The sequence below is a fragment of the Heloderma suspectum genome, chromosome 14 (assembly GCF_057233095.1).
Source record: "Heloderma suspectum isolate Gila_16-S chromosome 14, 16-S_ref, whole genome shotgun sequence".
NCBI classification, from domain to species: Eukaryota; Metazoa; Chordata; class Lepidosauria; order Squamata; family Helodermatidae; genus Heloderma; species Heloderma suspectum.
Genome location: NC_139471.1, coordinates 10,748,716 through 10,766,660, shown reverse-complemented (window position 1 = coordinate 10,766,660; position 17,945 = coordinate 10,748,716). Strand labels below are relative to the sequence as shown.

General features: G+C 48.0%; 1 protein-coding gene across 1 annotated transcript; it reads left to right on the top strand.

The window, feature by feature from the left end:
• The first annotated feature begins 16,906 nt into the window (after positions 1–16,906).
• QRFP (pyroglutamylated RFamide peptide) lies at positions 16,907–17,418 on the top strand. The gene has a single exon (XM_084821103.1). It carries the CDS (start codon positions 16,907–16,909, stop codon positions 17,345–17,347), a length of 441 nt encoding a protein of 146 aa, XP_084677229.1. The 3' UTR covers positions 17,348–17,418.
• Positions 17,419–17,945: the final 527 nt, after the last annotated feature.

Genomic DNA, 17,945 nt, shown 5'->3' with positions numbered 1-17,945 from the left:
TTTACTGTCTTCTTCTGACATGGACGTCCATCGGTGTTAATTTCCGTAGTAAACACAAGGCTCAAGCTCTGTAGGAAACTTTCTGCATTCCTGTAGTAAACAAGACATTTGAAGGGAAGATATGCATCCTTAAACACTCGGGGATATATACCTGAGAAGCCATGACTGGCCACTAAACATTCATACAGCCACATTCCACAGTCAATGGTGACCTAAGGCATTTCGTGCCTGAGGCAGGAAATCCAAATGATATTCTTTCTCTCAGCCATTACCACAATGGTGGCAAATAATTCTTGATTTGCACGCCCTTAAGTAGTATACCCAAATTTGCCACTGAGTGGCGGTTGGAGTGCTCAGCCTTCCTAATGGTAGGGTTTGCTCACAACCCTGGTGTGCTAGCCAGGGAAAGGGTTGGAGAGAGAATGGCATTGTCCTTCTCCCACAAAAAATTCTTTGGAAAGGCCCTCTGCGGTACGAAGGACATTGAGCACCTTGATGGGGGCGGGATATCTTTGAGTTGTAAGTGTGGCTTAGAAGTGTCACAATGCGGGGTTGTGTGTGCATGGAATTCCACAGCTCCAGCTGTGCTTAAAACAGAGGCGGCCATCTCAGGTGACAGGTGCTGGTGCTTAGCGAGTGGCAGCCGGTGTGGCAGCTTGGCCTGCACCTCCTAAGGTAGGCTGCTGCGCTCAGGGGTGACAGAGGAAGCTGCACCAGCACTGAGGTAAGCTTCTGTTCAGGGAAGAAGGGGTGCCATCTTGTCTTTCACCTCAGGCAGCGAAATGTCTTGGCCCGGCCCTGGAGGGACTTCCCTTCATTTGTTGTTGTTCATTTGGTCAGTCGCTTCCGACTCTTCGTGACTTCATGGACCAGCCCACGCCAGAGCTTCCTGTCAGCCGTCGCCACCCCCAGCTCCCCCAAGGTCGAGCCCGTCACCTCCAGAATATCATCCATCCACCTTGACCTTGGTCGGCCCCTCTTCCTTTGGCCTTCCACTTTCCCTAGCATCAGCCTCTTCTCCAGGGTATCCTGTCTTCTCATTACGTGGCCAAAGTATTTCAGTTTTGCCTTTAAGATCATTCCCTCAAGTGAGCAGTCTGGCTTTATTTCCTGGAGTATGGACTGGTTTGACCTCCTTGCAGTCCAAGGCACTCTCAGAATTGTCCTCCAGCACCACAGTTCAAAAGCATCGATCTTCCTTCGCTCAGCCGTCCTTATGGTCCAGCTCTCGCAGCCATAGGTTACTCCGGGGAAGACCATTGCTTTAACTATGCGGACCTTTGTTGTCAGTGTGATGTCTCTGCTCTTCACTATTTTATCAAGATTTGCCATTGCTCTCCTCCCAAGAAGTAAACGTCTTCTGCTTTCCTGGCTGCAGTCAGCGTCTGCAGTAATCTTTGCGCCTAGAAAGACGAAGTCTGTCACTGCCTCCACGTTTTCTCCCTCTATTTGCCAGTTATCAATCAAGCTGGTTGCCATAATCTTGGTTTTTTTGAGGTTTAACTGCAACCCAGCTTTTGCACTTCCTGCACTTTTTTCCCTTCATAAGGCACCCCTATTGGTATTTCACCGCAGGAAGAGACGCATGCCCAGCAAAAAAAGAGGATGCGTTTGAAAAACAAAAAGGAGAAGGAAAGAAAAACAAGCCGGTTGCTATCTTAATTTGACAGCTGGGGAAAGTAATGTATTCGGTCGAAGAATTATGGCCCCCTCTTCTATAACTCCCACCTATTGTTCCTTCTAGTCTACTTAAGTCGTTAGGCGTATACTCATGCACAAATAATGTCTTTGCAGCCATATGAAAGCAGAAAGACTCCACTTGGTGTTGATAGTGGAAATCCAGGAGTTTTGTCCCAGCCCCCATCACGCTGTAGGACCTGAACCATTGGACCTGGGACTGGATTCATTTCCCCAAAGAAGAACGTTTCATAAATCCCAGAGCACGTGCTTTACCACTGAGGGATGGTTGGTCGAGGAAGAGAAGAAGGCTCCTGTGAATGACTAGGATATTATCTTTTTATGTGCTTGTACGTTTTAATAAATTTGCCTGAGCTTTCATGGGTTAGGAGAACCCATTTCATCAACGCTATAAGTGGAACTGGAGGTTTGGGGTCTGACGCCGACTCTCAAAGCCTCCCGTTCCACGTATAGCATCCGATGAAGTGAGTTGCAGGCTCGGCCCACAAAAGACCATGCAAATGTATGAAAAACATCTTTACAACTAAAGCAGGTGGTCAAAAGGCTAACGCGGTTATACTATAGCATCTTTTTATATATTATATATACTTCACCAGAATGACGTGTGAATAGTTTATATAGTGTTTGCCTTTGTGATGGAAAAGAACTCAAACCAAGCCCATGCAGTCAGCCCAGTACAACAGCACTGTGGATGGCAGTCTGGAAGGTTCTAAATGGTATTTCCATTCATTCATTCATTCATTCATTCATTTATTTGCATTTGGGGGTAGCTGTTTCCTCTCAGGGCCAGGATGAGAGGCGAGAAAGAAAAGTGGGTTGTTAACCAATAGATGCTGTCTTGTGAAAACTCTCCCTGCTTCATACTGGAAGTATTTGCCCTAGTGAAAGGGTGGGGAATAGCAAGAGATGAATCTGTCAATTTTGGTTTCTCCCAGTTTCTCATTTTTCCAGTCTTAGGTTCAGTTCATCTTGAGCTTTGAGAATTTGTTCCAAAACGCTTGCCTAAAAATTCAGAAGTATGAGAAAACTGGAAAGCATCCAAAGTTGATTCAAAAACAGAGAACTAGTCTCAAGATGCTGGAAAAGTATCTTGAAAAGCTCAACATGTTCTGGCTCAATATTTTATTTGGGGCCATCCTCAGGGGCACATTTTTTGCAAGGCATTTTCCTTCTATAACACATATTATTTCTCTAATATATGCATCTAGATAATAGATGCATATCCAATATATGCATTAAAAAATATGCATTTTTGTATGTACAAAAAGTGTACATACAAAAATATGTACACTTTTTAAAAAAAAAAAATCCCAGGCTTAGAGCTTTTCTACATGAGGCATTTCTTGTGCACTCATCATTCCTTACTCACAGTCATTTATGGGTTCTTTAGATGATGATGTGACCCTCCAGTTTCACTTCTGGGTTTTGTGGGGGGTTAGCACTTTTGCAGGGGGGGGGGTTTAGAGAGGGGAAAATGGAGTATTATTTGTGAAAGTGAAAGAAAATGTATTTTCCTATTTGTGGAATTGCATTATTCCACTATAGCACAGCACCACCTAGAGGTTATGTAAAGGAAAGCTGGAAAGAAAAGCTCTTTGCGTAGAGCTCAGATCTCAGTTCTATGATGAAACCGAAAGATACAGTGGATTAACAGCCTTGTGTTGAAAAGCTCTTTGACTAAAGTATATCTGATATGATACCCTTCTTGTGTATGCCTTCAACTCCCAGTGGGGTAGCTGTGTTCATCTCTTGCAGAAAAACAATGAAGAATCTTGTGCCACCTTACAAAGTAGCCCAGAGTCAGAGACCCACTGGCTGAAAGGGGGCGGATGTCCAATGTGGAGGCCCCTGGTGCTCCCATGGAAAGCTCCACTGACCAAGATTTACTGCTGCTGGTAATTGGCCCCCAAACTGGACATCCTAGGGGCTGGCTGGATGCAGCCTGTCAAGGGCTCCTTGGAGGGCTCTCTCAGTCTAATCCAGTAGCCAAGTCCAGACACAGACAAAGGGATTCTTTTCAAAGCTTTATTCTTCTTTTACAACTTAACAGCTCTACAGGTAGCAACTAGATCTGAGCAGCAGCATCCCTATGCCCTAAGTTGGAACAGTTGGTCCCCGTTTGAAAGGCAATTACTGGCAGACCCCTGAATATAAGGACTAGGGAGAATCCCTCCTCTTTTCCCTTGAATCCTCTGGGCGCAACTGTTCTTTGAGCGCCAACCGGGCGCTACGCCTCCTTTCCGCACTCTCCATTTGGCGCCGCTCTCTGCGTCTGCGCCGCGCATCCAACCAGTCTGCTATCGGTGCTGGGTCACTCCCTGGACTGCTCTCTAATCTAGGAATGTTGGTGGGAGGAATCTCTGTCAGCTACGGGCCCTGGGAAAAAGGGGCGCGCTCCTCTCCCAGGAGCAACTGCTCTTCCTCCGAATCAGAACTACTCTGGGATTCTATGGGCTCGGTGTCCACCCTGACACAGCCTTGCATCTACTGGTTCCAAACTGCCTTCATGTCCAAGATCAGGCCTCTCATCTATGCCAGATTGGAGGTGTTGGGAATCCCCTCTACCTCCTTCCCTTCACTCCCCACTCAGGACTGTTCTTTTAGGGCGCAATCCTATGGGGATAGGCGGCCGCCGCTGAACTCGGAGGCAACCACCTATCCAATGCAGGGCAGGAGAAGCATGGAGGGGATTGTTCCCTCTGCGCTTCTCCTGCCCTGCATTTGTGGCTGTCTAGCTACGGGAGAGTGGAGCGGGGAAGGAGGCTGCTGGTATGACACATAGGGTGTGTCGTACCAGCATTTCTGCCTTCCCTGCCCCAGAATGCCCCATTTTGGTTGCTCCGTGCTCCTCTTCGGAGCATGGTGTGCAGGACTGTTCCATGCTGCCTTGCAGACAGAGTGGAAGGGAGGGAAGGTCGGTTCTCCAGAAACCGACCTCAGAGCACGGGCTCCGAAGTCGGTTCCCGGAAAACCAGATATCCTACAGCTATCTAGCCGCTGAGTAGCAGCCATAGGATTGCTCCCTTAATGACCAGCAGATTGATGGTTGCAGAAACTCCTACACAATAAGGTGTAAGACAAGCGCAAGACACATTGCTGATTAAAGGTGGATCAGAGGAGGACATGCAAGATGGTCACATTAGGGAGGCCTCCCAGTCCAGAGAATATTGGTGATACTTAAGTGGCAGTGAAAACAACGAGACATTAGTTGCAATTAGGGATGTCAGAGAAAACCACAATGGAATCAAATGAGTTTGGATTTCTATGAAACTGACCCACAGATTCTGCAGTGGAATGGCTTTCCCTGTTTTGCATGGATTCCACAGGCTTGCAGACCCGTTTTTTTGACTTTCCAGAATTTTATGCAAATGTAGTTGTTGAAAAATATGTAATATAAAAAAATAACAACCAAAAAGGCACATTTCCTTCATAGGCTAAAGCATGAAAATGAGCATTGGGTCATTTTAGGTATTTTAGGGAGGATTTGTGCATTTTGGGGGGTTCGTGCATTTACTCAAAAGCGAATTCGCACAAATTCAGAAAATTGGGAAAAAAATCCAATTCCGCCAATGAGTGGACGATGGAACAAAAGGCTCCTGACAATCCACGAAACGCAGATGGGACAGATTTTGCAAAATCTGTACATCCCTAGTTGAAATTAACTGCTGTTTGTTGCAAAGTGACCGAAGCATGACTCAATTTATCTGGATCAGGCCTGTGCATCACTTTTCTTTCATTGGCGGTGTCCAAGTTCAGACTGGGCAGAGATTGGGTGGGAATCCTTTATGTGGATGTTGGCCTACTTTAGAACAGGGAGTTGATTCAGGGCTGAACCAGATTTCTCCTAAAGAGGTATGCTGTCTCCCCTCCGACTGCCATCACAGATGTGCAAGGGTTGTAGAGTCAGAGTGGGGACCCCCTTTCAGTCCAAGAGCCAAATTCAATTTCAGAGAATTTAAGAGAATTCAATTTCAGAGAACTGAAATTGAAATTTCAAAATTGAGAATTGAAATTGAGAATTGAATTTCAATGTCAGAGAATTCAGTTTCAGTGTCAGAGAATTCAGTTTCAGAGAATCCTTTACGTGGATGTTGGCCTACTTTAGAACAGGGAGTTGATTCAGGGCTGAACCAGATTTCTCCTAAAGTGGTATGCGGTCTCTCCTCCGATTGCCATCACAGATGTGTAAGGGGTGTAGAGTCAGAGCGGGGACCCTCTTTCAGTCTGAGAGCCAAATACAATTTCAGAGAAGCTCTCGGGGGTCACATTTCAGTGGGGAGCATTGCAAAAGGGTCAGGGCCAAAAATGCAACACTTGCCAGCATGTTGTAGCTTAAAGCTTTTAAAATGGGGAAAATGTACTGCAGAAATGTAATTTTATATACAAATAAAAATACCCAAACTAGTTGCTGGCCAGAGCTCTAAAGCGGCATTCCCCTATGTGATGCCTGCTAGATGTTTTTGACTATGATTCAAATAGTTTTTGACTATTATCAGCCCCAGCCTGCATGGCCAATGGTCAGGGTGATGGGAGTGGTAGTCCAAACATTTGGAGGGCACTATGTTGGGAGAGGCTGCTCCGGGGGACCCATTTGGGTCCCTACCTCCAACTCTAAGATGGCACGTACGGTCCTGCAATTTTTCATACTCGTACAGCTTACCTGACCGCCTCCTGACACATAGTTCTGGGGGGAAAACATTAAGTATGCAAGGAACCAGGTGTTCTCTCTCCTGGCTGAGAAAAGCAGACAGGATACTGGAAAAGAAGATGAGGCAGCTGTTTGGAATGGGAGTTTTGGAAGCTAAGTTGTGCTCCAATGCTGATCCTTCGGGATTAGATGCTGTTCTGAGCCAGTTCTTGAACAGAAGCCAGTCCGACCTTCCTGACTGTGCTTTCTGGAGACCCTTCATATCACTTTCATGTGCCGGCTGGTCTTGATAATGACAAGTAAATGAAATCTAGGACTGTGGGCAGCCAGTTCTGCATTGTAATGAAATCTAGGACTGTGGGGTAGCCAGTTCTGCAGTGTAATGAAATCTAGGACTGTGGGGTAGCCAGTTCTGCAGTGTAATGAAATCTAGGACTGTGGGGTAGCCAGTTCTTCATTGTAATGAAATCTAGGACTGTGGGGTAGCCAGTTCTGCATTGTAATGAAATCTAGGACTGTGGGGTAGCCAGTTCTGCATTGTATTGATCTGAACGTTGTTTAGGTGTGTGTTGGGGGGGGGGGTACGAGCTGGGGTGAGAGAAGCATCTCTAGTATTGATGTATATCAGTCGGTTAAAGACACTGCAAAGTCGGCGAGGGAGCTGGTTTGGAGGCACCGCCCCTTCATGCCTGAATGACTGGGCAGACCTCGTGGCGTCTGCCCCTCCAGTGAAGTAGATCTAGCATGTGGTTGGTGTCCAATGCTGTAACATGTGGACTTGCGAAAACTCCTTAATAAAAAGGAACTCATTGTTACAGATCTGTTGCTTTGTGTACTGCTCTTTCTCAAGACATACATGAGAGTCATCCACCACTTTCTCCTAACAGCAACAACCCTGCGAGGTAGATTAGGCTGAGAAAGAGTGGCCAACCAGCCCTAGAGCCTCAACTGAGTTTTCAATGAATGCCAGCGCATTCAGCCCCCCAAAATTGGTGGAGAAACGGTCTGCCACCCCCCCCGCCACCCCCCGGGATGGGACTTACCTTGGTTGAATGTCCCTGGCGGCAGCGGGGCAGCGGCGGGCCGGCGGCAGGGCAGCGGGGCGGCAGCGGCAGCCAGTCTTCCGACCGGCCGCCGCTGCTGCCATTTCCAAGTAAAAACAAACAAACAAACAAACGTGATAGGCTACGTAAAGATTTACGTAGCCTATCACGGCTAGATTTTTAAAAAACACCGTGATAGGCTATGTAAATGTTTACGTAGCCTATCACGGCTGACTTTGGGGGGAAAAGAAAGTGCGTATGCAAATGGCGGCGCCCATGGGCGCCGCCATTTGCGTTCCTTATTTTGGCACGTGTAGTCTGCGTAAACATTTACGTAGACTACGGCGAAAATAAGGGCAATGCAAATAGCGTTGCCGTTATTTTCGCCAGAGTCTACGTAAATGTTTACGCAGACTACACGTGCCAAAATAAGGAACGCAAATGGTGGCGCCCATGGGCGCCGCCATTTGCTTACGCACTTTCCCCCCCCCCCCAAAGTCAGCCATGATAGGCTACGTAAACATTTACGTAGCCTATCACGGCTGACTGCAGGGACGCAAACAGCGGCGGCTACAGCCGCCGCCATTTGCGTCCCGGCAGTACTAGAGGATTCGCGGCCGGAGGGATGGGGCGCCTCCCCCCCGGCCAGAATTTCGGCGGGGAGGGATGGGGCGCCTCCCCCCCGGCCAGAATTTCGGCGGGGAGGGACGGGGCGCCTCCCCCTCGGCCAGAATTTTGGCGGGGAGGGACGGGGCGCCTCCCCCCTGGCCAGAATTTCAGCGAGGAGGGACGGGGCGCCTCCTCCCCAGCCAGAATTTCGGCGGGGAGGGACGGAACGCCTCCCCCCCCACCGCGAAGCAAGCTTCAGGATCAGGTAAGTGACTTTCGTCCGTCCCTAGTTTTCATGGATGAATCAGGGCTCAGATCCAGGTGTCCTCCATCTGAGCCCAACATTCTGCCTACGAATATCAGAGAAATCCATTTGGGGGGTGGAGTTCAACAGGTTTTCCTAGGCTCAGCCCCTGGGACTTTGTGTCAGTTCCTGCTGCAGCGCTCAGCTTGAATTGCAGTGAGTTGGGCCAGTTAATGGATTTTCCAAGGATTCTGTGCAATTACAGCCAACTTTGTGCAAATTACAGCTGAGTTTGCAAAAATTCAGCTGTAATTAGCGCAAATTGCTCAGAAATTTGTGCAAATTGCAGACCCTTCCCCAAAACTTAACAAAAAAGTTCCCAGAGTTCGAGGAACAGCCCACAGCCCAGCTTGCAGATGCAAAGCGAATTGTACACACGACTCTGTCAAGCCAAAAAAGAACCGGATTTCCCAGCGACGGACATCCCAAGTTCTTCCTGGCTCTTCAAAAAATTGTTTTTGCCCCGGGGAGTGGCACGAACAGAACCAACAGCATGAGAGCCTCGCAAACTTGGCAAACTCTTCGCTGACATGAAGCACCCCTATCGGAGCACCAGCTTTTAAGACTGAGAGCTGTAAATCAAATTAGTGCTCAGCGGAAAGCCCTGAAGCCAATCCTTATAACCAAGTATCATGCAGACACAGCAAGTGCTTAGGCCTTGTCCAGCAACGGATGAGGGGTTAGATCTGAAATCTGCCTTCTGTGGAGTGAAGGACTCCACTCACAGAACATCCCAATTTGGGGGGGTCCCTCCTTTGCCCCTCCACCGCAGCTCACCTCATCCAGCAGGATCCCCTGACCCTCTGTGTGGCATTTCCAGGGAGCTGAAGGGGCTACCGTGGGGAGGAGGGGGCAGAGAAGACCATTTCCCCCAGCACATGTGTGAATCTGGATCCAACCCATAGGGGCCAGCTGCCAGCACTGATGGGGGATGTGTCCCCTCCTGCAGAATTACCTTCCTGCTTTCAACCCTGCCCGGGAGCAAAATGTATTGTCTTTTCACCTGCAATAGCCCCAAACCAAAAAAGAATCAAGAGTGGCTGTTGACATTCCAGCTTGTGGGCTTACCAGAGGCGTTTTGTGGGTCATTGTGGAAAACAGGTAGACTGTTGCTGTGATCCGGCTCTTCTTATGTTCTAACAACAGAACAATCATTTCTCAGCTACATTTCAGAGAACCCTGGGATTGTACAGAGCCACATCGGGACTAGAGTTTCTCACGGCAGCTTGGTGTGTCTCCTGCCAGCCTCTCCTGGACAGGGATCGCTTGGCCACAGTGCGCTGTACGTGGGGCTGCCCTTGGGGCTGGTCCGGAAGCTGGAGCTAGTGCAGGGTGTAGCACTTTGGTGGCTTGTAGGATAAAATTCAGCACCTTGACTGTAGAGGCACCGCTGCTGAGAGAACTACATTGGCTGCCAATTTGCCACTGGGCCAGGTTTCAGGGCCTATTTGCCACCAGGCCAGGTTTCAGGTTTTGTTTTTGGTGTATAAAACCCTAAACAAGTCGAGATCCAGATATCTGAGAGACTGCCTGTGGCTCCAATTTCAATGGGGCAGTGGATCCATTCCGGTTTCACTCAGAACCAGCCAGAACACTAAAGGAGCTATCCAAGGTGCAAAGAGTTCTGACTGAAACCTGGAGCAGATTCACTGCCCGCTGGGAGAGTTCTGTGTATAGTTCTGCTCCCCCCCCCCAAAAAAAAAGAATATTGCAGAACTGGAAAATGCACAAGAGAAGGCACCCAAATGATCAAGAGGCTAAAACATCTCCCATACAAGGAAGAGCTACAATGTTTGGGGCTCTTTAGTTTAGGGGGGAAAGTGGCATGACAGGGGTATCAAATTTGTATGGTGTGGAGAAAGCACAGAGAGAGAGACAGAAGTTTTGCTCTGTCTTTCATAATACTAGAACCCAATGGGGTCGCCCCATGAAGTGGATTGGTGGGAGATTCAGGACAGATAAAAGTTAGGTCTTTTCACACAGTGCAGGGTCACACTATGGAATTTGCTACCACAAGACATAATGATGGCCACCAATTTAGATGGCTTTAAAAAGTGATTAGACAAATTCATGGCAGAGAAGGCTATCCATCTAGTCCTGATGGCAATATTCTACCTCCAGAATCAGAGGCAGTGTGCCTATGTACCCCAGTTGCTGGGGAATGGGAGAGAGAGAGCTGTTGCCCCCATCCTCATATCCTGCTCATGGCCCTCTTAGAGACAACTAACTGTTGAGGGGTCATGTAAATGTCCCCTATGCCCACTTAAACTCAATGGAACTTCCTTCTGAGTAGACATGTATAGATATGCACTGTAATGCTTGTGAAGGATTTTGACCACTTGAAAGCACTACACAAATGTTAAGTATATCATCATCACCATCACCACTCCAGTGCCGGCCTGTCTAGTGAGGACTGACACAGTTCTATTGAGGCTTTATAGGGCTATTGTCCCTTTCGTTAGCAGCTTCCTCCTTTCCCCTTTCTTTTAAAGCTGTTAATTAGTTGCTTCCTGTTCAGTCTTACAAACCACTGGTTCAAACCCAACAGAGAGCAATTTTGCAATTTGTCAAAAATACCCAAAGACCACTTACCCTATCTAATAGTACACACACACACACACGGTAACCATATAGCTTACCTTCGTTGTCAGTATCACTTTCTTCTTCTTTGCCATTGCTTGGCACTAACTCAAAGCTAATTATCAAGGTGGGCCTGGAGCTCCTTTGGGTTTCTGTCCTTTTTTCTTTGACTTTTTTAATATCTCAAGCAAGCTAAACAAAACGGAAGCTTGAGACACTCATCAGGACGAGCCGTCAGCCCATCGTGGAAGCTCAAACCAGCCCAATCAGGTCTTTGCATGTGTCCCCCTCCCCCACCCTGCCATGACCCCAACAACCACAATTGCATCCTAGACTCTGGAATGCACAGCAATAAGCTTATCGAAGTGGAGGGGAAGGTGATAATTAATGAGGGGTCTTATTTAAGGAACAGGTCACATGGGCACCTCACTCGCATCCCAGTCTGCTGTACAAACGGAGGAGCCTCGGATCCAGAAGGAGCAAAAACGTAAGTACTCAAGCGGCTTTGCATTATTTAGACAGAGGAAAATGAACGGCTGTTCATTCATCCATCCATCAGTCCATCCATCCATCCAATAATATTTTCCCAGCAAGAGTTCTCTCTTGTAAAAGACTGCGTAAGTATCCATTCCTATTTGGTAACCTCTGCATTCATCTTTCCCTTATCTAAGGTGCCTTCCCCTTGTCACTGAGTATCTTCAGCCCATCCTTATACATCAAAATATTGGGGTACGCGTCCCCCACCCCCTTCCTATTATGTGCTAAGCGGCATAACAATAGCATATGACATCACCAAGAGCCGATCAGGTTACAACGGCCTTGTTTTAATGGAACTAGCATGCCTTTAATGTGACCTTGGGCACCGTTGCTAATGCGGAGGAGACGCTTCATTCTGCCCAGAAATAAGCACCAAAAACGTGGATAAATCCAACCTTTTTGCTCTTTGCCCCAGCACCCCAAGGCATTTACTTTGCCAAGGCAGGCACCCCTGGGGTTTGGGCACCTTAGTCCTTGTTTGCTTCATCCCTCTGAAGGAGCTACAGTGCTTGCACATCAGGAAGCAAACAGGCAGGCTACAGCTGTTGGTTGATTTCCAGGGGTAGTCAAGGCACGGAGCTACGGATTTCCGAAGCAAGATTCTGATGAGTTCCTGAGTTGAACTGAGCAGCTTCGGAAGCAGCCTGAACTGAATCGGGCTGTTTTCTAGATCGCTGAATCAGGGTCCAAACCAAATCTTGCCGTCAGTGCACACCCCTAATTTCAGTACTGTAACCCTTGTGCTGTTTTGGCCATGGCACCATCACTAACAAAGAACAGACATCCCATTTCATCTAGAAGCATGCATTTCAAATGTGGAGCATTCCCACACACACACACCTACACACACACTGCGTTGCAAGGCTCTTACTTCCGTGAGACAGGCACCCCTGCAATTTTGACACTTTAATTAGCTGCCAAGTTTGCCTGTATGGTTGAGCCGGCTTTGAAATGTAGATATAAGTGCCCTTTGTACAAATGGAGCCCCTGGCTATGTTTTATAATAGGGTGGCCACGTGTCCTGATATACAGACATCAGTCCTCTATTAGGGATGTCAGAGAAACCCGCAACAGAACCAAATGGGCTCAGTTTCTCATGGATCCCACCCGTGGATTCCACACTGGACTGGTTTTTCCCCTGTCAGGTGGATTCCGTGGACTTGAGCACCAGTTTTCTAACTTTCCCAAATTTTGCCCAAATTTTGTCATAGAAAATACGCAAAATAAAAAAGCCCAGCCAAAAATGAGCATTTCCTCCATAGGCTAAAGTGTGAAAATGCGCATGGGGGGATTTGTGCATTTACACATGTGCGTATTTGTGGAAATGTGAATTTGCGTGAATTTGGAACCAAAAAAAATCTGATTCCATCAATGGGCAGACGATGGAACGAAAGGTGCCTGACAACCTGCGAAACATAGATGGAACGGACTTTACATATGCCATACATCCCTTTCCTCTTTTGAAGGTATCCTCTGTTTTAAGGACTGTCCCATCCATTTCCAGTTTGAAGATAAGGCAATGAAGCCAGCAAATTATCAAGCACACAGGTCTCAGTCCTGCGATGTTCAGGCTCAGGCAGGAGTGGTCAAGATAGTGGGCAAAGGTCAATACACAGTTAGGCAATCAGATACATTACACAGTCCAGACACAGAGTCAAGGAGGAATCCAAGGCTCAGTAGCACAGGAAGCTGTGGCAAGCTTTTTCTATTGCTTGGACCCTTGATTAAAATTTGGTAGGCCAGTTAAAATCGCCACAGGACGAGATTCGGCTCACTAGTCAGCCCTCATAGAAAGCAAAGTATTCCAATGTCTTGGCACCATATGGATTCCATAGATGTCTTGTAAAACCGAGAGTAGGTACAGCAAAACAAATCAATCATCATATTTAGACAGCTTAATTTGGCAAGCTCAGCAGACTGAGTCAATTTCGGTCACATCTGATTTTATTATGCTGTGATTCAGAGGGCTTGATGTGGGGTCCCCTTTGAGCCAAGCCCCATATCTCACGTATGGGCTTTTGGAGTACAGAATATTTATGTCTGCCTTTTGCGGCTCTGTTGCTGTGAAATTAATGCCCTCTTTTGAATGGCAAAATTTGCTCACCTTCGAAAGTCCCATTTGCTCTTGTCTCAGAGGATGTGATGGACTGTCAGTGACGTATGGTTTATTGAATCGTGGTGTAAAGCATTGCAGGCTTTGATGACCCATAGCTGACTTTTTCAAACACCGGTGTTTATTCATAAACAACAACAGATAAAATTATAAGAATAGATCTATTTTACTTCAAGCTGATGACTGGTTGCTTAACTTTGGGGTTATTTTTACACCTTTACTTATCTGAGCTCTTCTACATATTAACCTTCACACCAGTGGAGGCGGGTGGCTCCTATGTCAGTGGGGCAGTGAATCTGCTCTGGGTTTCAGTCAGAACCAGTCAGAACTCTAAAGGAGCTCTCCAAGGTGCTCCGCATCTTAAGAATATAGGAAGTGGCCTTAAATCCATATGCAAAGTGTCACCTACACCAGGGGAGCAAAATCCGTATGCTGCATGCAGCCCTCTGCTGTGGGTTGTGCAGGCCCCACCTGCTTTTCCCCGCAGGTCTTTGCACGTCTACTCAGAAGGAAGCCCCAGTGCAACAGGTTTCTGGCATGCAAAGCACAGCTCAGTTCTTTGCTTTCTACTCAGATGTAAAACACCCAGACTTTTAAAACACAAGCCCGAAGCCTCCAATATCCACATCTCCTTGAGCGACCGGTTTAAAAATCCCCAAATGCATAAACTTAGTGAGGCCCTTTGAAAGCTTCTCTGCCATGCTACAGTCCTGCAGGGAGCACAGAACATTGGATTGACTGCAGGATGGCGCTCAAATTCTGGGGAACGGGAAATCCTTCATGAAAACTATAAGCCCCATTCCCTGAGCGCCCCCCCCCCAATTTTAGCCAACTAATAGCTCCCCTCTGGACTTCTAAAGGGGACCAGCACAAAAGGCAAGGGGGCAACCTTCTCTAGCCCCCTCCTCTGTAATCTGAGCATTGGCACACTTCATTACCCTAGAAACCCTCATTTTTAATTTAAATAAAAAGCACGTTTCTAGCCCTTATGATTAGAAATATAAGTTCTCAGGAAAGCAAGTGGGCAATGCCTGATTGGGGCTGCAATCCTGTACCCACCTACCCGGGAGTAAGACCCATTGAACTCAATGGGACTTACTCCTGAGTAGACATGTACAGTAAGTATATGTCTGAGTAGACATGCATTGTAAGGGTGGCCAAAAAAAAAACATTTGGGGCAAGGGCTTTGGAGCCCTGCATAGTCCCTTCTCTGTCCACAAATAGCAAGATGTAGAACATGTTACGCAAAGTAAGAAAAATCACACTAATGTGCTTATTTTCCGTTAATTAAACAGGATGCAGAATACAGACATAAAAGCAGTCTTGTTGGATCAGGCTACAGGTCTGACTAGCCCAGCTTCCTATCCCTTTCAGTGGCCCCCGCCAGAGGTCTCCAGGAAATCACAAGCATGGCATGAAGGAAGCAGCCTTTCCTATTGTTGCTCCCCATCAGCTAGTTCTCATGGAGGTTGCATATAGCCAGTGGGACAAATAGCCTGTGGCTGGGTTCACACATAATGCTAAACATGGTCTGGGTTGTTAAATTCTGGGCTGTTGTGCTGCTTGAATCCAGCCTCACTAACAAACCATGGTTTGTTAACCATGAACAATCCAGAAAGAGAACCTGTGGTTTGTTTTCAGGTTGTGACTCTGGGGTGTTTAAACTAGGGTTGGCGGAGAATTTCTCCCTGAAACTTCGGGGGGCCAAGCGCCAACGTGTTCGGCCCCCCGAAGAAGTTTCAGGGAGAAATTCTCCGCACCCCCCCCTGCACCCCGTGCCCCCCCCGGGACGGGACTTACCTTTGGCGAATGTCCCTCCCGGCGGCGGGTCTGGCCGGCGGTTCGGCGGGTCTTCGTCCGGGGCGGGAGCGGCAGCCGGTGTTTTGACCGGCTGCCGCCACCGCCATTCCAATAAAAGAAAAAAAAATGCTCCCGTGATAGGCTACGTGACGATTAACATAGCCTATCACGGCTAGATTTGCAAAGTCAGCCGTGATAGGCTATGTAAATCATCACGTAGCCTATCACGGGTGACTTAAAAAAAAAAGCGTGTATGGAAAAAAAAAGCTGCGTTGCCCTTATTTTCGCCGTAGTCTACGTAAAGATTTACGTAGACTACAGCGACCAAATAAGGAACGCAAATGGCGGCTCCCTATGGGGGCCGCCATTTGCGTACGCGCTTTTTTTTTTTTTTTTAAAGTCACCCATGATAGGCTACGTGACGATTAACGTAGCCTATCACGGCTGACTTTGCAGATCTAGCCGTGATAGGCTACGTTAATCATCACGTAGCCTATCACGGGGGCGTTGTTTTTTTTTTTTTACTTTTTAGTTCGCAGCCGGGCGAGGCGAGGCGCCTCCTCCCCAGCCTGAATTTCGGCCGGGCGAGGCGGGAAGCCTCCCCCCCCGGCCTGAACTTCGCAGGGGGAGCAGCGAAGCGCCTCCCCCCCACCGCGAAAAGCTTCAAGGACAGGTAAGGGACTTTCGTGCACCCCTAGTTTAAACCATGGGTTGTCATTATGTGTGAACCTGGAACTTTGGGTTGTGCGTGGGTTGTTTCGCCAGGATTCCGAGATGGCGGGCAAAAGTGGTAAAAAAAAAAAAGCACCAGCCATTCTAGATCCTAGCACTACAGCACAACAAAGGCATTTGGCATACAGGGAGGGAGCGAGTGAAGGATAAGGGAAACAAACAACTCAGGGGTTGAATAAAGGAACAGTGGTTTGTTCAATCGTCTGTCACACAAACCCTGGGTACGACAACAAACCATGGGTTAAACAAACCATGGGTTAGCATTTTGTGCAGACCATGGCACTGATATACTTCTCCTTAGGGTGGCCAGTTGTGAATTGCTAAAAAAAGTGGACACGCTTCAGCAAACAAAGAGGTTGCATACATTTGACATATGCTTGCAGGTATAGATGCAAATTTAGAAATAATTATGATAATTTAAATAGAAATACAGTACATCTCACCACAGTGTGGTGGAAGATTGTGAGCTGGTAACCTCTGGCCAGGCGCTGTGGATGGGCAGTTTCAAGGCCCAGGTCTTCTGAAGAGCCTTCTGATGGTTCTTTCTCTTTAAACCAGCCTTGGACTGGACCATCCTTCAAATAAAGGACACCTTCAAAAGAGAGAACAGGGCTCTGGCAGCCCTTCAAATAGAGGGCTGCCTTCTGTAAAAGCGGACACATGGCCTCTCCTCCGGCTTCTCCATGGATTTGTCTAATCCCTTCTGAAGGCCATTTGCGGTGCAATCCTACGCATCTCCTCAAAAGTAACTCCTACTGAGTTGGTTGGGGCTTACTCCGAGGTAAGCCAGTATGGGCTGTCAGCCAAAACTAACGAATATTTCTTTGGTTCCTGCTCTGTAGATGAAGATTCCCTGCTCCTTCTTCTGCTTCCTCTTGTTGAGCTCTGGTGTCTGCTTCCCTCCAGATGAGGGCTGCAAGTCGAGATACCCCGGAGGGGAAGAATTCCAAGCAATGGAGGAGTGCCCCAGTCTCCTCTGGGCGGCCGAAGCCCTAAAGCGGCGCCATTCCCCCAAAGGCCCGAACTCCCCGCTCTTCAGCATAGCCAAAGGGCTGCAGCAGGGTTTTGGGAAGGAAAGAGCCGGCATCCAGTTCCGGTTTGGGAGGCAGCTAGATGGCCAAAGTGATGAGAGCGAAGCTGTCAACTACCTGCCTGAGGAAGACGGAGAGAAAAGGGGTGCTACCTTGGGGAGTCTTGCAGAGGAGCTGACCGGCTATAACAGAAAGAAGGGCGGGTTCAGCTTCCGCTTTGGGAGGGGGAGAAGAATGGCTGCTTTTTTCTAAAGTCAGCCCCACCACCACCACGGGAACTGGAGCCCTCACTTCGTTCTGTTCTGTGCCACATCCCCATTCCTCTGCCTGTGAGCAATTCTCGCTGGCCTATTCTTTCTCTTTCCCCGCTTTCAAATCTTTATCATTTCCTGCGGAGGGACGTCAAATAGATCAAGTCCTTCATCACCACCTCTGCTTCCCTGCACCACAAGTCATTCAGACTGAGTGCCTGGCAAGGCAACACATATGGGGACAAAAGAAGAAAGGCGGAAGAACATCTGGCCCAGCCCTACCATTAGGCGAAGTGAAGCAACTGCTTCAGGCAGCAGATATTGGGGGGCGGGGGCAGCTTCCTGGGCCATTCTGCCTGAGACCCTAGTACAGGAGTAGGATCAAGATGCACATACAATTTCTCATGAGTAAATGCACCAAACTGGGGGGTGAGGTGGGGGCAACATACATCTTGTATATACTATATCTTATACTGTACCTTATAGCAAATATTTATCCCTGGTCCTTGTCTAGGTTCTTTGGGTTTCGGAGACCCGTATCTTCAGTCCCTTGGGAAAAAGGAGGCAGGTGGCATACTGGTGTGGATTATGTTTGCTCC

Excerpts from the sequence above, each read along its gene's own strand:
- QRFP (XM_084821103.1), top strand. The coding sequence starts at position 16,907 with ATGAAGATTCCCTGCTCCTTCTTCTGCTTCCTCTTGTTGAGCTCTGGT.